Source organism: Danio rerio, chromosome 23, assembly GCF_052040795.2.
Source record: "Danio rerio strain M-AB ecotype USA chromosome 23, GRCz13ab, whole genome shotgun sequence".
NCBI lineage: Eukaryota > Metazoa > Chordata > Actinopteri > Cypriniformes > Danionidae > Danio > Danio rerio.
The window spans coordinates 40465681-40492747 of record NC_141043.1 but is presented as its reverse complement, the minus strand read 5'-3'; the positions used below and the strand labels follow the sequence as shown (position 1 = coordinate 40492747).

The 27067-nt window shown below is 38.7% G+C and overlaps 1 protein-coding gene across 2 annotated transcripts in view; it reads right to left on the bottom strand.

The window, feature by feature from the left end:
- vwa5b1 (von Willebrand factor A domain containing 5B1) overlaps positions 1-27067 on the bottom strand; it is a 108696-nt gene that overhangs the window by 7770 nt on the left and 73859 nt on the right. For both annotated transcript variants that reach the window (XM_087307594.1, XM_087307593.1), the window contains 8 exons: positions 26625-26824; positions 20775-20979; positions 15036-15326; positions 14389-14526; positions 14090-14221; positions 5337-5408; positions 5017-5086; positions 439-565 (listed from right to left, as the gene is read on the bottom strand). In XM_087307594.1, coding sequence (XP_087163720.1) covers positions 439-565; positions 5017-5086; positions 5337-5408; positions 14090-14221; positions 14389-14526; positions 15036-15326; positions 20775-20979; positions 26625-26824 — 1235 coding nt within the window. The remainder of the gene's footprint in view (positions 1-438; positions 566-5016; positions 5087-5336; positions 5409-14089; positions 14222-14388; positions 14527-15035; positions 15327-20774; positions 20980-26624; positions 26825-27067) is intronic.

Below are 27067 nucleotides of genomic sequence, written 5' to 3'. Positions count from 1 at the left end.
TGAAATTTTCACCAGATGTTGGTAACAACCAAATAAATCTATATATGCAAAGAAAACAAATCTAATTACTTTACAAATGAAGTTATGTGTAATAAAATGAAATTAACAGGAAAAAAAGTATTGAACCTAATAGAAAAAACAAAATAAAGATCAGAATTGACAGACGAGACCCACAGAACCATCAAGATTTTTACACTCAGTTAAAACCTAAATCTTATCAAAATCTGGTTCAATTCCATGTCAACAGCTCCTGTAGAAATATTATTCATAGGAAAAGCATGCCATGTTTAATACATCCCCCCGCCACTGTATGTGTATGTGTTTGTGCATTAAAATAAACAGATGTGATTAAAACTTTTCACCACTTAAAATGTCATTTGCATTAAAATCACAGTGAATAAACATGATTGAATATGCAGAAGATGCAAAGGCAGAAACCAGAGGGATGTAGTCCTTGTTGTCGTTTTCACTCTCTCCCACTGAGTTGCTGATTTTGCTCTGCGATCGGCTCATGAAGCCCCTTGCAGCTTTCGTCAGGAGACGCGTCCTGCTCAGGCTCAGCTTGCTGGAGGCAAAAAGACAAAAAAAAAACATCATTTACTCCGGTGCTTCGCTGTCATCATTAAATGCACAAACACACCTAAAGTGCCTTTTCTAGCTTTTTTTAATTTGTAAGCTGTTTACAAAATTATGATAGCACTGCTCCTCACATTTTGGTCATTAGTTCAGCTGACACTTCAAGTGATAGCGAGAGGTAAAACTGGGGACGAGATTCCAGACATGAAACCTGAAAGTGTGTATTTTGGTGTCTAGAGTACCATCTATCTTTAGCATAACAATTTACTTTTATTTAGGATTGACTTATTTAGAATTTGAATTGGGTTAGCAAATGATTCATGAACCTAGGACTGAGCGATAAGATTTTACAGTTGAAGTCGAAATTACTAGCCGTCCTTTTTTGAAATGTTTTTAAAAAATTTTCGAAATATTTCCAAATTGTTTACCAGAGCAAGGAAATTTTTACAGTATTTCCTATAATATTCTTTCTTCTGTAGAAAGTTTTATTAGTTTTATTTGAGCTAGAATAAAAGCAGCTTTTAATTATTTTAAAATCGTTTTAAGGTCAATATTATTAGCCCCTTTAAGCTATTTTTTTTGTTTCAATAGTCTACAGAACAAACCACTGTTATACAATGATTTGCCTAATTACCCTAACTTGCTTAATTAACCTAGTTAAGCATTTAAATGTCACTTTAAGCTGAATACCAATGTCTTGAAAAATATCTAGTCAAATATTATTTACAGTCATCATGGCAAATATAAAAGGAATTAGAAATGAGTTATTAAAACTATTATGTTTAGAAATGTGTTGATCTGTTAAACAAACTGCGGTAAAAAAATTATATGGCAGGCTAATAATTCAGGAGGGCTAATGATTCTGTATTTATTTTATGTATTATCACAATATAACATTCCAGAAGTAAAAGATTACTTAATTCAAAATATACCTTGATATGTAAATGAGTGGGCGTGACCAACTCATGGTAGTCTTATGCTGGGCTCACATCAAATTTAAGTGTTCGTGCAAATAGATTAAATGCAAAGTCATAGCCGTGAACACACACAATTTATCCAGTAATGTTTTGAGAGTTCAAAAAAACTCAACTTGAGTGGAAAATTAGCATGAGGCAAAAAAGCTGCGAGTAATCTAGAGCAAGTGACGTGGTGCATACATCTAAATCTGAGTAAACCACTCCTATATCCACCAAATGTCATGCTAGGGTGACTGAATAATGTGCACTGTGGAAATGATTTCCCTTAAGAACATGCATAAGCCAGTTATATAATAGTAGAATAATAGTAGCAGTAATAGCACAGAAGTAGTCATTAGTAGTCTATGCTTTTGTTAATGACCAATAAAATATCAAGCATTCAATTCTACCAAAAAAAGCTTGACTGAATGATGTTAAATGTTTACATATGATTTCAAATCAAATCACATAGGAATGCATTACCCCAACATGAACCAATCAGAACTGAATCAACTATTAAAGATAAATACATTAATAAATATTAAATGTCACATAATATCATTGGAACTTCATTCATTCATTCATTCATTCATTCATTCATTCATTCATTCATTTTCCTTCGGCTTACTCCCTTATTTATCAGGGGTCACCACAACAGAATGAACTGCAAACTATCCCAGCATGTTATATGCAGCGGATGCCCTTCCAGTCGCAACCCAGTATTGGGAAACACCCATACACTCTCATATTCACACACTCAATCGGCCATTTTTGTTTTTACCCAATTCACCTATAGCGCATGTCTTTGGACTGTGGGGGAAGCCAGAGCACCCAGAGGTACATGCAAACTCCACACAGAAATGCCAACTGACCCAGCTGGGACTCGAACCAGCGACCTTCTGTGCTACCTTATCATTGGAACTTATTACTAATAATATTCATTCATTCAATGTGACAGGTTTACCCTTCTGTGAATCCACCCTCTTTATTTCTCAATTCTAAGCACTGATTAAAACTGAATGTGAGTGTGTGTTTAACTAACATCCTCTAATCTCAAACTTCTCTGTGATCCTTCCTCTAAACTCAGGAACTCCAGACAAATTGTTTAAAAGGAATGAAAAACAAAATGAAAAACCTTTGACGTCAATAGAACAAACACTCATTGCCTGAAGATAATTGTCACAATGATTCATTTAATTGTAGGAAAGCATTATGCACTTCACATGAAAATATAACAGGGAAATGATTGGCAAATACCTGCACTAGACTTTATCATATTGTCAGTCTACGCATCTCCCGTCTGATAGTTTTTTCTGCCTAATGAATGTCTGTCAGTGTCTTCTATAAGAGCTGAACTCATTAGGCGAACCCAACAGAATACCACAAGCAATCAAAATGCAAATTGGACTCATGATTTAAAACAATGGCGCAGGAGTGATGCAAACTGCTGAATTATTCATTTGTGTTCTATGAATTAGTGCTAGTAATTGTCTAACTCGATTTGTGGACGTTGTTTGTGTTCCCTCGATCTACACACTGCAGAAAAAAAAGCTGTTCTTGCTTATGGAGTGGTATGGTATGGTACGGTTTATGGCCGTTTCCACTGTCAAAAGGTACCAAAAAGTTAACCGTACTGTCCAACTTTTTGGGTATCCTTTACAAAGGGTACCTACTGTACCCAACAAAAGGGTACCAAAAGGCAAAGTCAGATGCGCTGCTGAACGCTATTGGTTTACAGAGGCACGTCACTAGCTCATACACAAGTCAGGAGAATGAAAACAATAGAAGCTCCATGTTTCAATACACAGCCGAGACATTACATCATAATATATATACACATGTAATAACAAGCCATGTTCAACCCGAGTTCAAACAAACGTTGTCATCATCTGCAGAATGTAACTTGTGCCCTGTTGTTGTTTACAAGGCTGTCTAAAGCATAAGTGGTTTCACTTTCTCCAGAGAGTTTGTGTGTGCGTCTATATTTAAAATAACAAGCTTCTTGAGCTGATGATAATATCGTCCGCATGATTATTGAAGTGCTTCTGATATCAGATCCTTTCAGAAACGGACAAACGCGAGAGTGAAGCGCTAAAATACAAAGAAGAAGCCCAAACAAACGATTCTTTCAGCAACCTAAACCATGAACAAACTGTCGTGTTTATCATCACCGTTTGCACTATTATGAACTCGGAAAGACAGATTTACTTTCGAACAAGATGTTAACATTACATGTGCTGGTGAAGAGTAAAGATGCAGATGAGAGGTTTGCACTGACTGTGGGCTATATGTTGCATGTTGTTTTCAAACCCAAATAAGGACTAAATGTATGCGGTGTGAAGATTTTCTGTAATTGGTAACATATCGAAAACTGTACGGGTCTGTATGTGTTCATATATGTTGCATTTTTATTTTATATAGTTGCAGACATTACAGAAGTCTATTTTGCCTTATTATTGATCCGCAGTTATAATCAAATACTGTTCATAGAAAGGTGAACATTTATACAGAAGTATTTATGTGTATAAAGCATCTGTTTTGTGAGAAGTGCTTCTTATATGATATGTGAACGACCCGTACAGCTTTACTTTGACATTTCCTCGAGCGAGAATGACATCGACTGCTACTTTCAGTCATACACTACGCCCACCAAAAGGGTACCATTGATGGAAACGCAAAGTGGAAATGCAAACCAGACAAAGGTGACCCGTACCGACCTGTACCATATCGCACCAATCAGTGGAAACAGGCTATTAGAGTGTCTTGTCTTGTTTTTGTCTTGTTGTGTTGTTTTTTGTCTTGTTTTTGGTCCAAATATCGAAAAATTCTTCATTCATTTTTAGGTCAAGTTAAAAATCTTGTTTTGTTTTCAGAAATTATCTTAGTTTTATTAGTATTAGTTTTTCTTTAATACAAGCTAGATAAACTGCCAGTGGCATGAGTAAAATTATCTTGTTTTTTATTTGAAATAAGACTCGTAAGACAAGTTAAATGAATCCGAAAATTTGATTTGTCCACCTGTCAGGTTTTGGAGATGTATGCACCACCATGGAGCATAAGAATTGGAAGTGTCTTTGGATATAACTCAGTTTTTTTTTTACCATTTTGTTCATTTATTTGTTTGCTGAAAATTTTATTGGAATCAGTTTTGAAACAAATCTTTGCGCTTTACAAATGAATAGTTTTCTTGCTAGTGAATTGTTCAGTTTTTCCGTGTACAAAATCTGTCATGTAAATAGTTAATGTGCCATGGAGCGACACAGCTGACTCTTAAAGGAAATGGGAGATGTGAGTCTATTTGTTTAAATGCATTAAGCCCAAAACACCTTTTAGACTATGCATCTGGTGCATCAACTGTTTTTCTCATCCTTAAAATAGCAAAAGTGGATTCGGACACACCTTTAGTGCTTCTCTGCCATGTGCTTTAGACATTCGATCGTTGAAATAGAGCCATAAAGTATTTTTTGCAGTGCAGTACACCCACCTGGCAGAGAAAAGGCTCTCGACTGATCTCTGCGAGTGGTCCGAGGTCACCGACGAACTCCTTTGAGAGGCTAAAGAAAAGAGAAAGAAGTTGGTATTTTGATCATTTCTGCACTAGCAAACAAACACATTGCACTCCAAGGCGAAGTGCACTCCATAAACTCACCCGTGCTTCTCTAGGCCACATCTAAACTAATGAGTTCAGCAGTTATGTAATTGAGTGATTAATGCTGCTGTGTTTGTTTGACATTATTGAACACCTGCAAATCTATGATTTCTGTAAGTATCTGACTGGATAACAAAGGCTAGAGAGAAAAGTACCTTCTGAAGAGCTACAGCGTTCCCAACTGGAGGATGAAGGGGTTTTGCAGGGAGGCTTGGATCCGTCGACATCTGTGAATCAAAGAAGAGATTTAGAGCGGGCAACCGGTACATAAAACATATCCCAGAACAATTTGCAATATATTCTGCTGTGGAAACCCCTGATAAATCAGAGATAAGCCGAAGAATATTGAGATATGACTGCTTTTGCTGACAGAGTTTGGTTTGGTTTTCTGAACTCCATAAATCGTCTGGTGGTGATTTCAGAAACTGTATCATTTTTATTACCATGGAAGTCTCTTATGCTCACCAAAACAACAAGTCTTTGATCAAAAACACAGTAAAACTCGGAAAGATGCATTTGATGCTCTCAAGGAAATCTTCCGTTATGAATTCTCTGAAGACCCCAAAGTTGCTCTGCTACAGTAGATGTATGCCCTATGGGTTTTAATGGCAGAGCCAAAATATACATATTCTACTTGCTGAAGCTGTAAAGTGCATTCCATGTAGATGTTTAAAAGCGCTATAATATTATGCATCTCTATCATCTGAAAAAGATGGCCCCCTGTTGTGCCTTGAATAAAGAGTCAGAATGCTGTAACCAACGTCATTCCCTTATCTGCCTTATCCATCTTATTGTCCCTTTTTTGCCTTCTTTTCTTTCTTCTTTTTCCCTTCCTCTTTTCTATGTCCTACTGCAGGGGTTTTCAAACTGTGGGTCGGGACCCACTAGTGGGTCGCAAAGTGAGGCAAGGTGGGTCACGCAAATTCACTTAGGTGCAGCTATATTTACATTACGGTGAATCAAAACCAGTATGATATTGAGTAAACAACTCTTTAGAGACGATTCTGTTTTTCAAATGAATCATTGAAGTTAAAAAATATGAACTGAAACAGTCTAAATCAGCATTTATTGAATGAGTCTGATTAATTTGTGTTGAACTGTGATGTGTCTACATCAGTAACATACAGCATTCATGACAGCATCCGCGAAGCGTTTGATAAAATGGAAAAGTTGACAATAAAACATTCTGCATGTCAACAAAGGTTGACATCTAAAAAAGAAGAGTATCTTCGTCAACAAAAAATTATCAAAGGTACAGCCAGCATCCCACAAAAAGAACTTCGAGCCTTATTTTTAGCTGAATATTGTATCGCAAAATCCAAAAAGGCACACACCAAAGGAGAGGAGCTTCTGCTGCCGGCCTGCATAGACATTGTTGCAGAATTTGCTGAGTTTGTCACATCCGTCAGTGACCACCTGAGGGCGCTGTAGTGCACTGGGACTTTTAGGCACTGCAGCGCTTCACTAAAAAGACTACATTTTCATACATGCCCCGCGCACACACCGGAACACCTACACTGATCTGTCATCACATCTGTTTTGTGTTACCGTTGATTATCTGGACTATATATTCTACCATTCCACCCATGTTTGTCATCGCGTCGTTGTCTTCCTTGTCTTCCTGCTCCTAGTAAGTTTGTTCCTGATCTTGCCAAAGTCTAGTTCGTGTTATCTGTCTTGTTTTGTTGTTGATTTGTTACTTTGTATTTTTGAGATTTTGTATTTTTTAGTCACCGTTTTCTGCACTTTAAATCTATTAAATCTGCACTTGAATCCACAATCTTTTTTGTTCCTGTTTTGCTTTTGTTTTGATCACGCCTAACGTGACAGAACGACGCGATCAACAGATGGATTCAGCAGATGATAGATTAGTGCGTATAAAGCAGGGTAACCGCTCCGTGGAGCGTTATATAAAGGAGTTTTTGGAGCTAGCCCCGAAGAGCTCTCATAGTGATATTTTGCTGATGATGTTCTTTCGGGGAGGACTTTTGGAACCAGTCCGTTCTCAGATGCCACCTTATGAGGATGACTGGAACCTTTATCGGTTCATCGAGGTGGCTCTTTTGATCTCCGGCTCTCCCCTCTCTGTTGCTTTGAAGGAGGAGAACCCTCAGGAGGGAGGCCTGAGTGGTGAGCAACAAAGAGGGATATTTTCGGGGCCGGCAGATTTATCCAAGGGAAGGAGAAAAGAGGCTGGACTGGAGTTGCGGCCTTATCCGCGTCGGGCTGTCCGAAGAGCACCTTTTTCTGAGCCTCTAGAGAGCCTGCTTGAACTGTGTGGAACCCCAGTGTCTGCTCCAGTCCCACAGTGCCCACCAGTGTCGGCTCCAGCTCCAGAGCAAGCTGTTAACTATGCTCTTCCTTCTCAAACCACCAGACGGAGGAGGCGTAGAAACAGGACTACTCCAGCCCCAGAGCGCCCGCCAGTGTCGGCTCCAGCCCCAGAGCGCCCGCCAGTGTCGGCTCCAGCCCCAGAGCGTCCGCCAGTGTCGGCTCCAGCCCCAGAGCGCCCGCCAGTGTCGGCTCCAGCCCCAGAGCGCCCGCCAGTGTCGGCTCCAGCCCCAGAGCGCCCGCCAGTGTCGGCTCCAGCCCCAGAGCGCCCGCCAGTGTCGGCTCCAGCCCCAGAGCGCCCGCCAGTGTCGGCTCCAGCCCCAGAGCGCCCGCCAGTGTCGGCTCCAGCCCCAGAGCGCCCGCCAGTGTCGGCTCCAGCCCCAGAGCGCCCGCCAGTGTCGGCTCCAGCCCCAGAGCGCCCGCCAGTGTCGGCTCCAGCCCCAGAGCGCCCGCCAGTGTCGGCTCCAGCCCCAGAGCGCCCGCCAGTGTCGGCTCCAGCCCCAGAGCGCCCGCCAGTGTCGGCTCCAGCCCCAGAGCGCCCGCCAGTGTCGGCTCCAGCCCCAGAGCGCCCGCCAGTGTCGGCTCCAGCCCCAGAGCGCAGTTCAATGCCGGTTCCAGTCCGGCTCCTGGCTTTACCGGCGCCACTCAAGCTCCTCGCCCTGCCGGCGCCACCCAGGCTCCTCGCCCTGCCGGCGCCACCCAGGCTCCTCGCCCTGCCGGCGCCACCCAGGCTCCTCGCCCTGCCGGCGCCACCCAGGCTCCTCGCCCTGCCGGCACCACCCAGACTCCTCGCCCTGCCGGCACCAACCAGACGTCTAGCCCTGCCGGCACCAGCCCGGCTCCTTGCTCTGCCGGCACCACCCAGACGTCTTGCCCTGCCGGCCCCAACCCGGCTCCTCGCCCTGCCGGTCCCAGCCCGGCTCCTGGCATTACCAACGCCATCCAGACGTCTTGCCCTGCCGGCACCTCCCAGACGTCTTGCCTTGCCGGCCCCAGTCCGGCTCCATGCCCTGCCGGCTCCAGTCCAGCTGCCTCCTGTCCCGCCGGCTCCAGTCCAGCTGCCTCCTGTTCCGCCGGCTCCAGTCCAGCTGCCTCCAGTCCCGCCGGCTCCAGTCCAGCTGCCTCCAGTCCCGCCGGCTCCAGTCCAGCTGCCTCCTGTCCCGCCGGCTCCAGTCCAGCTGCCTCCTGTCCCGCCGGCTCCAGTCCAGCTGCCTCCTGTCCCGCCGGCTCCAGTCCTGCTGCCTCCTGTCCCGCCGGCTCCAGTCCAGCTGCCTCCTGTCCCGCCGGCTCCAGTCCAGCTGCCTCCTGTCCCGCCGGCTCCAGTCCAGCTGCCTCCTGTCCCGCCGGCTCCAGTCCAGCTGCCTCCTGTCCCGCCGGCTCCAGCCCAGCTGCCTCCTGTCCCGCCGGCTCCAGCCCAGCTGCCTCCTGTCCCGCCGGCTCCAGCCCAGCTGCCTCCTGTCCCGCCGGCTCCAGCCCAGCTGCCTCCTGTCCCGCCGGCTCCAGTCCAGCTGCCTCCTGTCCCGCCGGCTCCAGTCCAGCTGCCTCCAGTCCAGCTGCCTCCAGTCCAGCTGCCTCCTGTCCAGCTGCCTCCAGTCCCGCCGGCTCCAGTCCAGCTACCTCCAGTTCCGCCGGTTCCAGTCCAGTTGCATCTCCAGCCGGCTCTCCTAAAACCCCCTGCCTTGTGTTTCCTGCAGGATCATCCTTGGATCACCCCTCCCGCCCCTCCCTGGTGGTCCTCCCCACTCTATGGGACGGATTCCCCGGCCGCACCCTGGCTTCTTGCCGGGGCGCCTGAAGCACAGACTTGCCCTGATCTGGCCCTCCCATCCCTCCCTTTGTTCTTGCTCTGCTCTGCCCACCCCCCCCCCCCCCCCCCCCCCCGGGAGCGTCTGGAAGCCGCTCTTTAGAGAGGGGGTAATGTCACATCCGTCAGTGACCACCTGAGGGCGCTGTAGTGCACTGGGACTTTTAGGCACTGCAGCGCTTCACTAAAAAGACTACATTTTCATACATGCCCCGCGCACACACCGGAACACCTACACTGATCTGTCATCACATCTGTTTTGTGTTACCGTTGATTATCTGGACTATATATTCTACCATTCCACCCATGTTTGTCATCGCTTCGTTGTCTTCCTTGTCTTCCTGCTCCTAGTAAGTTTGTTCCTGATCTTGCCAAAGTCTAGTTCGTGTTATCTGTCTTGTTTTGTTGTTGATTTGTTACTTTGTATTTTTGAGATTTTGTATTTTTTAGTCACCGTTTTCTGCACTTTAAATCTATTAAATCTGCACTTGAATCCACAATCTTTTTTGTTCCTGTTTTGCTTTTGTTTTGATCACGCCTAACGTGACAGAGTTATGATGCTGCAGTAAAGATGGCTAAAGTTTTACTTTTTGATAATACAGTACAATGGCATACTGAGGAAATGTCTTCTGATATATGCAAACAAACAAGTTTAAAAAATCCACAATAGTGTTGCCTTTGCTGTACAACTTGATAAAAGCACAAAACGTGCACAGTTGCTGGCTTATGTCAGGTACAGTGTTTTTATTCACATCATTGAGGAATATTTATTTTGCAAAGAACTGAAAGAACAAACGATAGCAGCCGATATTTTTGACTGCTTGAAAGGATACAGTAAATAACGGCCGAGTTCTTCCAGTGGGAGTACTAAGTATCAACTCAGTACTCAGGTATTCCTCTTCCACTGTGTTTCTCATAAGACCTTTAGTATTGAAATCAACTGTAAATTTCATTCTTATTAAGCAAACTGCTCTGTAAATTAGTTTTTTTTTTTTTTTTATCCATTTTTCCAAATTAAAATATTATGGTGGACCTTAAGATTGACTTACTTGCCTAGGTGGGTGCCGGAATGAAAAAGTTTTGGAAACCCCTGTCCTACTGTATGTAAGGGTGTTTTTTATTTTCTATATGGTTTTACAACTAGCTACAAATAAACATGTAAAAAATTATGCAATGTTGTCTTCTTTAATTAAATGAAATTAAAAACACTACATATTGTAATATATATATATATATATATATATAATTTTGCAATTTCTATGTAAACGTTTTCTATTTGAATAAATGTTTGAAATGTAGTTCAAAATATCTTTCCTGTAATGACGGGCAGAATTTTCACCATCACTGCTGATTTCTAATATGATCAGTGTTGAAAACAGATCTGTTTAATAATGGTTGAAACTGTTAATTATTTTTTAAAAGATTATTTTATTCATTTTTTTTTCAGCTTAGTCCCTTTATTAATCAGGGGTCGCCACAGCGGAATGAACCGCCAACTTATCCCGCATGTTTTACGCAGGGGATGCCCTTCCAGCTGCAACCCAACACCGGGAAACAACCATACACTCTTGCATTCACCCACATACACTACAGCCAATTTAGCTTTTTCAATTCACCTATAGCACATGTCTTGGTGCTGTGGGGGAAACCGGAGCACCCAATGGAAACCCACGCCAACATGGGGAGAGCATGCAAACTCCACACAGAAATGCCAACTGACCCAGCCGGAGCTCAAGCCAGTGACCTTCTTGCTGTGAAGCGATCATGCTACCCACTGTGCCACCGTGCTGCCCTTAAAGATTATTTAATTAATAGAAATATCAAATAAACCACGCCCCCAAACTTTTCACTTGACCGCCGGTATCTGCACTATGACAAAGGCTTGCTAATATAAATATAAGCACTTTTACACATTTAAAAACAAGCAATAATACACAATTTAAAAACTGTGTGATGTAAGCTGTTATAATTTAATAAAAGCAATACATGTTGGACTCCAGAAATAAACGATCTTTCATACACTCAAGCCCGAGTTAGACTAATATGAGCACAAAAAAATTATTTCTCTTACAACAGTTTTTGTTATCTTCACAGGGGTAGAACTAACACTTGTAAAATATGAACAATAACATATAAGCAATACATACAGTACATGTTTAGAAAGGTTTTTATTTTTAATTACCAAATCAACAGGACCCAAAATATAGCCTACACACCATAGATAGCGATTTCTCTTGGGGGGAAAATTATGTGTTTAAAAGATAAACACAGCAAGATTTCTAAATATCAACAGGATATTTACACATCCATCCCTGCACTATATCAAATAATCCTTGTCAATTTCTACAATAAACTCAGCAGTAATAATGCATCAACTGATGTCTATCAGCTGCTGAAACATCGCTTGTATATTGTTTATCCTTTTTTGCCTCTGATTTCATCTGGTTTATTGGATGTCTTCATTATATCTGGCAAAGAGGAATTTACTTTCATTTTAACGTTTATTAGGAGTTTTCAAATAAAAAGCCAATGGTAAATGATGCATATAAATAATATATAACATTTACAGCTCTATTTGTTATTCGGTTTCTAAAACATTAATATTTTATAACAGCAAATTCAGTAGATTAACTCAATAACATGCCGAAACTCAAAATGCAGACACGTACTTTAAATCAATTTCAAATAACCTTACATGAGATCAATGTAGGTGTCGGCTAACATTAATTATTATTTCAGACCCATAAAGAGAATTACTGTTAGATAGCATTCACCTGTATTTTCCCAGTTATCGCTAGGTTAGGCGTGTATCAACAAACTAATCAAGCTCGATAAAGCCCTGACCTTACCGAATAAACAGTGTTCCACCAGATCCTGTATGTCAGAAAGTATAGTTTACTGCTGAACTCATTTTATCATGGCAAAACAAAGCATTAAATTACTGCTAAAAACATACTGTTTACAAAATGAAGATCTGCACCTATATCAGCAGGATAACCAGTGCCTTAATTGACCAGAACCATCATTCAGGACATTTTATTGCAAGTGTAATTAATTTTTTTATTTGGGCTCAAGTCTCTTTCATTAACATAGAGGGCTCTATTTAAATGATCTTGACGCAAAGTGCAAAGCACAGCGCGCAAAAGCATTAAGGGCATGTCCGAATCCACTTTTGCTATTTTAAGGTTGGAAAAATCCACTTTGCGCTGTGGTGGTCTAAGAGGGTTGAGCTTATTCTCTTAATGAGTTATAGGTGTGTTTTGAGAATAAACCAACATCTCCCATTCCCTTTAAGACTCAGTTGTGTCACGCCATAGCGCATCTGCTATTTACATGACGGACTTTGTTAGTGGAAAAAACTGAGCATTTCACTAGCAAGAAAACAGTTAAACAGAGCATCTGTAGCGTGAGAATGAGAGATGAGCCTCCTCATTCTTTACTTTCACTTTCACTCTCTTCTGTGGAAACGTGTTGTACGCACAGACATCCATTAGCCTACATAATTAATTTAGTTTGTTAAGCTCAAACATTTGTGTCAAAACTATTTCTAAATTCAGTTCTAATTTCCAGCAAACAAATAAATGAACAATAATAATAAAGCGTGGACAAAAAACTGAGTTATATCCAACTACACATACTAACGCCTATGGGTGCACATATTAGTGCAAATGCATTCGCTATTTAAACAGCGTGGTGCAACACGTCAAAACGACACTTGCGTCAAGCTTAAACTAGCAAGCAACATTTGCGTCACGCCTTGTGTTGCATTGCGCCGGGTGTATAATACGGCCTGGAGGAGGCAGGCTTTATGACTTGTACTGCAGCCAGCCTCCAGGGGGCGATCTAATGGTTGAGACCTTCACTCAATAGCAGGTGTGTGACACACTTAGCAAGAAGTCATATATGATTTTAATTGTTGCATTAGACCAGCGTTGCACTAGATTGTTGCACTAGAGCAGCGTGAGAGAGTGGACCACAGTGCCTCAATACACAACTAAGGACACTTAAATGCTTGTATTTGTTGTATTTGCACCAGCTCTGCGATACACGTCCACAACTTCATGCATTGAGTCAAATTAAGTTGTCCAGTCTCTGTGTTCAGTCCATTACTACCATAGTTGAAACCCAGACATGCAGTCAAATCGCGTAAAACCGAGAGTAAACCAAAGCGCATCATATGATCGGTAATTAAAAGGGGGGAAAAAAATAGAATACATTTTTATATTAGACACACATCTGATGATTATATTTGCACCAGCTCCATGTCCACAACTTCACGCATTAGGTTAAATTAGGCTTTCCAGTCTCCGTGTTTAGTCCACTTCCTTCCACTGTATCTATTCAGTTGAGGCAACGGAACCAACCCTGTGACGTCAGACACAGCGATATTCCAAGATGGCAGCACCCTAGGTCTAAAAGCTTTAGTAAAACATGCCGTTTTCTTCTAAATGGTTACATTAATCGTGTTTGTTTAATATATTTTCATTAAAGTGGAATCCAATGTTAAAAATAATGTAAACTTGACTGATTGCTTTATTTCCCCTTTAAAATGGTCTTAAAAATTTAAAAACTGCTTCTATCCTAGCCAATATAAAACAAACAAGGCTTTCTCCAGAAAAAAAAAATATTATAGGAAATACTGTGAAAGATTCCTTGCTCTGTTAAACATCATTTAGGAAATATTGGAAAAAGAAAAAGAAATTCACAGGGCTAAAAATTATGACTTCTGTACACTTGAAAATGTTCCCAACAGTGTGTGTTCTGTTATCTTACTGTGAGACAGAGTTGTGTCATCTTGCCCCGTCAAACCTCCAGACTGTGAGCGACCCAAACCTACAGAATAGCCATGGGACTTCCTGCTGCCGGAACGAGAGCCACAGTGCGAGCTTCGTTTATGATCCTCCCCTAGAGATAAACAAACACACAAAGAGTCATTACCATAATTCGATTGTGTGCTTAAGCCAAGAGCGACTGCCTCATCTGTTTTCCTGCACTCAACCATGTTTTTCTCTTCCCAAGAACAGCATCTTCGACATAATGATCGCAAATGCCAGGCTCAGAGAATGACTTACCAGGGTGGCTGTACTCAACGTAGGTGGGTAAATATTCATTGCTGTCAAGATCGATAGGTACAAACGCTGTGTATTTGCTCAAGATGTTGCAGGCTTTGCTTGTATGGATGGCGTAAAGCTGGTACCTTCTTCCAGAACCTAAAATAAATAGCACAGTTAAGAGATTTTAAAATGACAACTAATGATATTTATAAAAATATACAGTGCTTGACATATATGAGCACACCCCTCACAAATCTCTCTTTTAAATTCATATTATATAAAGAAAGCTTTACAATAATGGATGTCAAGTGAGGCTGCCCTAATTCAGTTAACAAACGATTATAAACAAACTCATAATACTTTTGACGAGACAATATTATTAGCCTATTTAATTTCCTTTGCTACTCCGTTTGTGTGCTGCTACAGTATATCAGTTCAGTATGTTCATTATATTGCATAACTGCCCCCTAGAGGTCACTTCTTTTTTTGTGCTAGACCATTTTGTGCTGTGTCGCGCAGTACTGCAGCATTGCGTGTGGTCACGTTCATTCACTCACACATTCTCTCTAGCCACATCTGTCTGTAGTTTGCATATACTGTCACATACCAGACTTCTACATGCGAAAAACCATAAGTTGATGAGCTAATAAAGTTAATCTCCTCACCATGCTCAATCTCGCACTCTTTATCCGCCATGTGTTCAAAGTCTTGAATAATAGACCGTCCCGCCAGGTGATGGAAAGTTTCATTCCACAGGTCTTCATGCACCTTTTCCTCCCGCTCTCGGCCGTTTAAGTAAGGCTGAATGTCAAAGGTCACTTCCCACTTCATGTGTTTGCCACACAGAAGTCCAGACACGACCACTTTACAATCTCGCTTTCCGTGACTGGCCTTGAATTCTGGCGCACGAGGATCTTGTGGTGTTTCGACTTCGCAAAGCTGATGCGTGTAGCCATCTGGTCAAAAAACAAACACAACAGAAGGAAAACATAATATTCAGAGGAATAAACAGATGGATTTCCTTGCTGAACACATAAAAAACAGCAGGTAGAGCTCATAAGGAGCAGAAATGACAAGTTAAAACAAAAAAAAAATAAGGAAGGGCACGTATTCACTTAACTTAAATATCATATTTAACAGGATCTTTTCACATTCAAAATTTTGCCACAGGTTTTATGTGAGGATTGGGTTTGGGAGTAAAATAAGGCAATTGCTACAAGCACCAGTGATCCAGCAACTGCGGATCGCCAGAGAACTATACACACACACTATTGAACTACAAGTCCCGTCATGCACCTCGCACACAGCTGTTCCCGTTTCACTTTGATTACATGCACATACACACAGCTGGAGGATCGTTATGAACTGATTACATGGACTTTAAAAGCAGCACAGACACACACATCAGGGCTGAGACTTGGTATACTGTATAGGGTATATGCCGAGCTAGTGTTGTCCCCATACTGATTAACTTCCGGTGACCGGTTATTGTGAGTTTTTTTCCATTTTATATGGTTCCTTTTAAAGCATCAATGCTGTAATGTCATTAAAATACAATCAGTTAAATAGACTCTGGCATTCATTTATTTTCTCAAGCATAAAACGAGAAAAAAAGCTGTTTACTCGCATGCGCCCGTCAGAATCGGCTGGCCAACACAGAAGCTCCATTAAATATACTGGGGTAAAATAAATGCTCATATTATAAAGACAGGGCGTGGAGAAATGTAATTTAATGCAGTGGTTCTAGTACAATCTGAGACCCACTTTATATCGGATATCAGTTAGGCAGTGGAGATCGCTGATTTTTGCTGACGCGCTGTTTTAGCAATGGCAACGAGTTCACCGGAAGCGCTTAACCCAGGTTACTGTAAATTTAAGGTCCTATTAGCATACTTCGGCATATACCCCATTGTGAACATTACAACGTGTTTCCTTTGCCTTGCCTTGCCTTGCCATGTTTGACCCTTGCTTTGTTCTGTTTGTTTATGTTGCTTGCTGTTTGTACTGACCAATCGCCTGTTTATTGACCACAACTTTGGATTCCCTGCATGCATCTGTTTGCCCCTGATTTGACCATTGCTTGCCAGACCATTCTCATAATACACCTACAATTGGATCCTCAACTCTGTTCACATAACATCAATACATTAAGCAGTTTTAAGCAGTTTAAAATATGTTAAATCAATAAAAAGTCTTCATAAACCACCAAAACCAATGTGTTTGTGTGTTATTAATGAATATTCTGGAGACAGACTAGTTGCTTGTTAAAACCAGAGGTTAGTAGATTAGGAATATGTATAATGAAGATAAAGTAGACTCAAATACTGTTCAAGTATCGTATTTAGGATGATTTCAACATCTAAAAAGCAGCTGGATGGGGCAACTAACTTGAAACTATCAATTTAAATCTAAACGTCTTCTGTTGAACACAATACAAGATATTATGAAGAATATTGGAAACCAGCAGCCACTGACATCCATAGGGACAAAACAAACACTATGGAATTCAATTTCCCTGCTTAACAACATTTTTCAAAATATCTTCTTTTGTGTTCAACAGAAGAGAGAAATTCATTCATGAAGGCTTGAAACAATTATAAAAAAAGAATTTTCAGGTGAACTATGCCTTAAAATCTATAATTTTCATTTCAAAAGGCCTCTAAAAGCTGAGACTGACATATTATGAACGACAGGAGAATTGCTCACAACAGGGGATTTCATCTCTGCTGACAGTCTTAAAATGTATTGCTGAATGCTGTGAATTTCTTACATAAGCAATTTTAATGGCAACGCTTATGAATCGAGAGACTTCTATAGTCATTTTGCAAGCAAAGCTGAATTACGGCTCATTATTTTGTGCCGAAAGTCATGAGTGTACAGTCAAACAAATCTAAAATCACATTTCTCAATGCAAAATTGCACCAACTACCATTTATAACATAGTAAAAGGCTGAGGAAATCCAGAGAAATCTCAGTCTGCTGAGCAAGGCTGAATGTGCACATCCTTTTGAGCCCTCAGATGGCATTGCATAAAAAAACATCATGCTGGGGTTTTAAATACAGCCACAGGAGCTTAGGAGAACTTTAGAAAACCTCTGAACACAGTCTCAAGCTGGACATGAACTGAAGGTGCAACAAAGCACAGCATGACTGACTGGAATATACAGTTGAAGTCAGAATTATTAGCCCCCCTGAATTATTAGCTCCCCTGTTTATTTTTTCCCCCCAATTTTTGTTTAACGGAGAGAAGATTTTTTTCAGCACATTTCTAAACATAACAGTTTTAATGACTGATTTATTTTATCTTTGCCATGATGACAGTAAATAATATTTGAGTAGATATTTTTAAGACACTTCTATACAGCTTAAAGTGACATTTAAAGGCTTAACTAGGCTTATTAGGTCAACTAGGCAGGTTAGGGTAATTAGGTAAGTTATTGTATAATGATGGTTTGTTCTGTAGAATATCGAAATATATAGCTTAAAGGGGCTAATAATATTGACCTTAAAATGTTTGTTAAAAAATTAAAAACTGCTTTTATTCTAGCTGAAATTAAACAAATAAGACTTTCTCCAGAAGAAAAAAATATTATCAGACATACTGTGAAAATTTCCCTGCTCTGTTAAATGTCATTTGGGAATATTAAAAAATAAATAAATTCAAAGGGGGGCTAATAACTCTGACTGTATGTTAGAAGGCAACATTGACATACAGTACATTAGGACAGTACAGAGTCTTGTATTATGTCAGATTGGGGTAAAATGTTGCCTGTCAAACATTAGCAATTAGTTTGATCAGTTCACAAACAATAAAAAATTTGAATAAAAAGGAAACTGCCTCTAAACATGCTTCTATTCCAACATATTTGGGATAGCAGGCTTTAAAATCAAAGTTTCTTTATAATTACACAATACAAAATTTTTGTTCTAACTAGGGATGCACCGATACCATATTTTATTCTCAGAGTTAATGCTTTGGAGTCTTTCTGATCCCATCATCATATTCTCTACAATCCCTCGCATATAGCAAAGATCTATCTGCTGAAAAAAGCAGTACAAAATCTGCACATCCACTATTGAAATAAACAAGAAAAAGATTTTACAACTACGAGTGATTAGCTGATTCAGTAGTAGTCTCTCACTGTATAATGTCAAGTGTCTTCACGCCCACACTGTGCAGTTGATTATGGGTGTTGAAATTATAGTGCTAAAAGCCAGCTTAACTGAGCCCAAGCGGTGCTGAGATTACTATACTTCGGAGACTGGAATCTTTATTCTTGAACTTAAGGTGAGACATTGCAGACAAAAGTCAGTTTGCTGTTTTTTTTTTTTATGCACGTCTTTAAAATTTGGCAAGTTTTTCACTTACTATTAAAGCAAAAAAACACCCAAACTAAAATTTTAAGAGTTTTTTTTTTTTTTTTGACTTTTTTTCTCATTTACACATCATGTAAACATCTGATGTTAGCGATCTCACACACATGTCATGTTCTTGGGAACATCAGAAGGTGAGTTTACAGACACACAGGTTATCAGGTAATTGGCAGATTTTCTAGTAAACACCATATGAGAGTGATCACCTCCTTTGATCAGTTGGTTAAGGATCCGAAGACACATAAGAAAAATCCATGGAAGAAGAGAAGACCAAGGAGCGAAGGTGAGGACAAACATCCTTCAATAACGGCCAAAAAGTGGATGAATGAGGTGGGTTTTTATAGTGTCCATTGATTGAGGGTACAGGTGCAGGTGATTGGTGAGAGACAACGATGATTGGGAGAGTATGAACGAGGCGTGGGTGTGACAGTCTTACGCCTGTTTCACACCGCAAGCGTCAGCGGCGCGTGAGCAGAGCGTGAGCAGCGCGTATGTCGAGCAGTAGCAGCACGCAGGCGTTTGCCTTTCACACCAGCTGCGTCTGCAGCGCGCAGTTCTTCGGCAGCTGCTGCTGAGATCAACCTATCTCTGTCTATTCTATCTAGTTACCCATGTCTCTCTATATACAAATACACTTTTTAAACTTTTCATCTGCACCAAGGCCCCACCTATGCTGTTTCGTTAACCTGCAAATATTTATGTTACAAATTTTATAGATCAAATAGTACTGTATGCTTCTAAAGCTAACTTATATGAGAAGTGTCTACAGTCAGAAGACAATCACCTGTGATATCATGTCATTTGTTTTTTGATTATCAGGTTGCTGTAGATCTAGTTATAATCATATTTATACAATATAGTTATAATGATATTTATACATGATCAAACTAGTGTTAATTTCTCCGCTTCAGTGATGTCCAGCGGCAGAATAACAGCTCGTTAATTCATGCTCGTGCAGATGATAAGACGGACAAAAGAAATTAATGCATGCCATTCTTTTACTTATTTTCGTGTTGTCAGATTCAGAGTGCAATTTGTGCAAACAGCTCCCGGTAGGAATAACTCGAGTGAACATAAAACAAAGCCGATTAAAACTTTCTTCCTCTGCTCCGCTGCACAGAACACAGCGAGCTCACATCATCCAGCATGCGTGTCGAACTACACTACCCACAATACACTTCGCTATGGACTACAATTCCCGTAAATATTCTATTTCCCCTCTCCTACAACACTAGTGTGCAACTGATACTAAAATTGTTTTACATTTGGTTTTGTAGTTCGGACCTAAATAAATGTTTGTTGCCGTTTTAAATCGTTTTAAGTGAATTTGAATGACTATATATAAACCATTTGACATTATTAACGCATTTATTGGGTAAAATTGCTACTTTTTACTGTCATTCAATGTGTTTTGGTCGTTGTCAATGCACTGTCACTTTAATTGAGCGTGAGCAGCGCGTCAAAAATAGACCCAGCGCCGAAACTATCGCTGCACTGCTGCTTCGGCGACGCTCACGCCTCGCTCTGATGCGCTGCTGCTGCGTGCGGTATGAAAGCTCTAATCTGTTAACATGGACGCCGAAAACACACGCGCTGCTCACGCTCTGCTCACGCGCCGCTGACGCTTGCGGTGTGAAACAGGCGTTATTCTTAACTGTATGACTGTATGATTTGCTGCTAATGACCATATCATCCATCATGCCAGTGCAGTTTCACTTTGGTGTCTTTAATCAAGAGTTTTTACCACAATGAGCCAGACAGGCTTTTCAAACGTAATATTTTCAGCACGAAATTTTTTTCCCCACCAACACGTCCCTTACGGGTTTCTGTAAATAAGCGCATTTTTATACTAATAAATCCCTTTGCTAATATCTAATAGTTTGCATATTAAACAAACATCACTAATAACTAATCATTTGCATATTATACATTACATTTTAGAAAATGTGTAATTAGATGAAATCAATGAGTAATCAATGAGCTGGGGCAGAATGGTGAGAAGAGTTTGTTATCTTGTCATAAGAACTGACCTGCGTCACCGGTGCTGCCCAGAGATGGACTGTCTGTTGAAGACCTGGAGCCGTTCTCCACAACGGGACCCTGTGCTGATGGAACGGGGTGGGTCTGATCTCCCTTACTCTCCCCCTGAAGAATCTCTTGTTGCTGCACTGGGGTTTTGTGAGCCGATACGGGACGTCCTCTAGAGGATGTGGCACACAGGCTTGCCAATTGTGGCTGTTGGAGAAATGAGCAGAACATTTCACTATCAATATGTGTCGAAATATCAGTACGTTAGACAGCACCACTGTGAACTGACATAATGCCACAACCACTGTAAACTATTGTAAAACATTAACAATTAGTATCCTCAATTCCCTCATTTAAAATTTATAAAGGTTTTTCTCTATTCCAACTTTTTGAGGGGTGCGTTGCAGCCATCAAAATCAAAATTTGTTTATATTTCCACAATACAATTAAAATGATCAGTAATAACATTGGAAATATTTCTTGTGTACCTCTGTCTATTAAAAAAATAAACCCAGGAAGACTTTGGAGATTTGTGCCAAGGACTACATTTTTGAAAACCAAGAAATACAACAACAGTGCTCACCCCTGAGCCATCATACTTCTTATAATAAATATTATGACACTAAAGACTGGAGTAATGATGCTAAAAAATCAGCTTTGTCATCATCACAAGAATAAATAGCATTTTGATATATATTCAAATGAACTGAACACTCAATAACAATTAATTAATAATGAATAAAACTTTCTCCAGTAAGAAATCAAATCAAATTGCAAATTAATCTTTTATAAATGCAATACCAAAATGTACTTCTTGCAGCGAGTCTTACAAAAACTCAAAATGTCACAGTATTTGTGGCTAATGCTAACTAGTCCGATTGCATTTCTTTGTCTACATGTGGCATTTCCAGCATAAAGGCAGCACATTGTGATAAAATAAACGTAATTTATTCCACCTTGTGGGGAGGAAGTTTATGAACACAATGATTCCTTGAGAAGCGGTAACCATGCAGCTCCAGCTCTCTCCTCGCTCGGGTCTAATGGCAATTTAGATCATGAAAAATTAATGCCTGCTAAAAACATAATAAGAGCCATTAAAACCATTATTGCAAGCATCCAGGGGAAATCGAGGACTCTTGTTATTGCTGAAGGTAATCTGTAATATTTCTCACTTCCTTTTTTGATATAATTTCCATGGCCACCTGCTTACAAATTACATTTATTACTGTTAATCATTATCATTATTATCATCATCATTAAAACATTTAAATGCTAACAAATAAATAAATAAATGCATTTTAACAAGTAAAATATAATTTTTTTTATAACATATATATATCTCTGTCTATTAGTTTTATGATTAATTAACAATGTAATAATTTTAATAAGAGCCATTACTGCTGATTATTATTATTAATATTACTATTATTATTATTATTATTATTATTATTATTATTATTATTATTATTATTATTATTATTATTAATATTATTATTATTATTATTATTATTATTATTATCATCTGTAATATTTCTCACTTCCTTTCTTAAAATAATTTACATGGCCACTTGCTTGCAAATTACATTTATTACTGTTATATTATATTATATTATATTATATTATATTATATTATATTATATTATATTATATTATACTATATTATATTATATTATATTATTGTTTAATTATAATAACTGTCAAATTATTATTATTAAATTATTTATATTGAATTATTAAATTATCAAGAAGTGTAAAATTATTATTATTATTATTATTATTATTATTATTATTATTATTAATAATATTAATATCTGTAATATTTCTGATTTTTTTCTTAATATAATTTACATAGCCCCTTGCTTGCAAAGAACATTTATTACTGTTAATATTATTTATTATTATTATTATTATTATTATTATTATTATCGATAAATTATTTAAATATTAACAAATAATTAAGTGCATTTTAACGTTTAAAATATCATTAATTTTTTATAATATCTCTCTCTATCACTTTTATACTTATTTACAATGTATTAATTAATAATTAGAATTTAGAATTATACTTTCTATAAGGCATATTAAATTATCAAAAAAAGTGTAAAAAAAATCACATAACATTAAAAACACATTACTATATTAAAATGTTAATATTAAAAAATAAAATGATAAATGTGTCTGCAGTGCTAATAAGACCCAATAAATCCATTATTGTGTTCATTGAGAGCAAATCAAGAACTCTTGTTATTGCCAAAGCTATATAATATGTCTTACTTTCTTTTTGATGCAATTTTCTGAGGCAATTGCTTGCAGTGCAAGTCGAGTGTCGGCCGGACTATTGATATCGTCTCCCCTTTCAGAGAGCATGACATTGGAAATTGTATGGTGGTCATCAGGGGTTTTGTCACAGTTGTCAGAACTAATTGTACCCTGGACGACAGATGTGAGTGGCTGGATGTTCAATATGTGTCTTGGCAGGGTGTGCAGGGGAATGCAGGAGTATCACTGAACTCAATTCAGAGACACAATGTCAGGAAAAATGAGCCATAAATAATAGACGTGTCATTACTTTGTTAGCAAGGAACATCATGCTAAGGAATGAGCCAGTAGTATTATTTATATATATATATATATATATATATATATATATATATATATATATATATATATATATATATATTATATATTGTGTGTATATATATATATATATATATATATATATATATATATATATATATATATATATATATATATATATATATTTTTTTTTTTTTTTTTATCAAATTATTATTAAATAAATTGTTTAAAAAATTCATATTTAAATGTATACAGTTGAAGTCAGAATTATTAGCCCCCCTGAATTATTAGATCCCCTGTTTTTTCCCCCCGATTTCTGTTTAATGGAGAGAAGATTTTTTCAGCACATTTCTAAACATAATAGTTTTAATAACTCATATGTAATAACTGATTTATTTTATCTTTGCCATGAAGACAGTAAATGTTATTTTGCTAGATATTTTTCAAGACACTTCTATACAGCTTAAAGTGACATTTAAAGGCCTAACTAGGTTAATTAGGTTAACTAGGCTGGTTATGGTAATTAGGCAAGTTATTGTATAACTAGGGTTTGTTCTGTAGACTATCGGAAAATAAAATAGCTTAAAGGGGGTAATAATTTTGACCTTAATATAGTCTTTAAAAATATAATAACTGCTTTTAATCATGCATTAAAACAATTTAAACTTGTTAAACTCACTCTTCTTGAACAAATTTCATGATGATTAATTATCCTAGGAAACTGAACAGACCTTTTATTCCCGGTTGCTTTGCGCTCGTCTTCTCTTGTTGATATGATTATACACGAGACTACCGGGACATGTCAACATGCAGCTGTTAGTCAACTCGGTGGGCGCGGGGACCGCACTCCTATGTCACGTTGCGGTCGATCTGAAAACCGATCCAATTGGACCACTGTTTTTATGTTGTTAAATTGAAAAAACTGACTAGGTGTGTTTATTTCACCCCAATATGATGGTATATACACTTTACCTAAACATATGTCCAAACAGCTTGAAACCATAGGTGACCTTTAAACAATTAAACCAAAATGATTCTGAACCTAATGAACTCTAACCTAACCTACAGTAACTCTTATCCTAACAAACCATGCATAAACTAAAGGATCATGTATTCAACAGATTTAATGTTGGCCTAAAACTTTCGCACTGTGCTGCACTTCTATGACTTAAATGTCCAGGGATCTGTGGTTCATTTCACAGTCTGTGCCATCTAAACTCTATTTGTGTGGATGTGGAGGCAAGAAGATTGAATTACAAATTGCACTCTCATCACAGAGCCCAGAAATGAGTTTGAATAATCCTTCAGAATGAGCAGATGATTGTGTGGAGCTCGTCTCATATCATAGCAGATGCTTTGGTTCTAGCAGATGGCGCAGCCTACAGATATTCCTTCTGAAGAAACAACAACTTCCTAAATAGAAGCCGTCTGTTTTGTGTTAAAACACATGTGCACAAAGGAGATTACAGATACAAATGATTCCTCATCGTTTCCAAGGTGTAATGGTTCTCGTGTACTCGTAGTATAAGAGATGATGATTCATAAAAATAAACACATTATGGATATGAATCACCATTAGATCTGAAGCACTTACACAAGTAGGCCATAGCATTACTGTAGTCTGATACTCAGTCTGATTTATTCTAGTGAATCAGTTCATGGCATCTCTTAATTATTGGAGAATTTGATTCATTCTAGTGAATCAGTTCAACCTACACTAACAAATGCTGAGTCAAATAGGAACAAACCCAAACGTTGGGTTAAACAGTATAATTAAAAATTGAAAAAACAACCCAATGTTGGGCTTGTCCATATGTCGTGTTTGTTATTGTAATTCATCTGACTAAATTGGCTTGTTCAAAACAGTTCTTTCCCTTTTTTATTTAGTGTTTATTCATTTAAGTGAATCAGTTCATCCTGCTCACTCTCATTCATATGTAAGGCTTAGAAATTTTGATTCGTTCTACCGAATCAGTTAGAAATCTGATTCATTCTAGCAAGTCAGTTTATTCTGCTAAATTACTTTCATATGTGGGGTTAAGAAGTCTGATTCGTTCTAGCGAATCAGTTCATCCGGCTCACTTTCTTTCATATATAGGGTTTAGAAATCTGATTCATTCTAGTGATTCAGTCAATTCCCGCTCACTCTCTTTCATATGTAGCGTTAAGAAATCTGATTCATTCTAGTGATTCAGTTCATTACCGCTAACTCTTTTTCATATGTAGGGTTTAGAATTCTGATTCATTCTAGTGATTCAGTTCCTTCCCACTCACTCTCTTTCATATGTAGGGTTAAGAAATCTGATTTCTAGTGATTCAGTTCAATACCGCTCACTCTTTTTCATATGTAGGGTTAAGAAATCTGATTAATTCTTGTGAGTCAGTTCATTCTGCTCACTGTCTTACATACAGTATATAAACTTTCTAAATCTGATTCATTCGAGTGAATCTGTTTATCCAGCCCACTCTCTTTCATATCTAGTAATGTGTATGTGTATATATATATAAATATATATATAGATATCTAATTCATTCTAGTGATTCAGTTCATTCCTGCTCAAGCTCTTTTATATGTAGGGTTTAGAAATCTGATTCCTTCTAGCAAAACAGTTCATTCTGCTCACTGTCTTTCATATGTACGGTTTAGAAATCTGATTCATTCTAGTGAATTAGTTCATCCTGCTCACTCTCCTTCATATGTAGGGTTTAGAAATCTGATTCATTCTAGTGAATCACTTCATCCTGCTCACTCTCTTCCATTTGTAGGGTTTAGAAATCTGACTCATTGTAGTGAATCAATTCATTCTAAAGGGTTCACTGTCTTTTATATGCAGTATTAGGATATCTGATTCATTCCAGTAAATCGATTCATCTTAAACTGTTCACTATTTTTCAAATACAGTGTTATTAAATATGAATAATAAATGTGATTTGGTTCATCCTGAAAACTACTCTCTCCTGTATGTGATATGGATTCAGTTCATTCTAGTGAATTGCTCTATCCTCAATGGTCCATATCTAGTTCTGGACTGATTCAATATAGTGAATCGGTACATTAAAAAAAAATCTCTCTGTAATATGCAATGAGAAATCTGAATGTTTTAGTCAACTGATTCATTATAAGCACCCTCTGTTTTTCATTGCGAAGGAAAGTTTGATCCATTTTAGTGAGCCGAATGTTTCTGCAATTCAACGACACTCAAGATTAAAAAAAAAAAAAACATCTGCGCAGTCATATGTTATGTTTCAGATCTTATGATCTAATATTTACTGACCTGGTAGTCCATTTTCCACTGAGCTCCGTGGTCAGGATGACTCTGTCCAATGAGCTCCTGGACTTTGGCTCTTCTCAAAGGGTTTCTGCCCACCACTGAGCTGGGGTCACTGGGAGTGTAAGTCTTCTTCGTGGGGTTGTAATCCACAATCTGATTCGTACTATAAGCACGTCTTCTTGGAGAGGTGCTCGAGTCAGTTCCTGTGCAAAAACAGTAATTTCACTCATGTTCATTTAGATCGTCTCTCTGTTGCAACTTACAGACTTAAAGAAAAAGAAAAATATTATTAAGGCCCTTTACATGCACACCAATACCCTGATAAGCCTATTGAAATAACTGTTTTACAAGACTTTCTAATTAAAATCAGTTTGTTTTGTGGTAACTATATCCAAATGTAATCCACTGCACACGACAAACGACAAGCGTCAGACCAGAAGTCATTC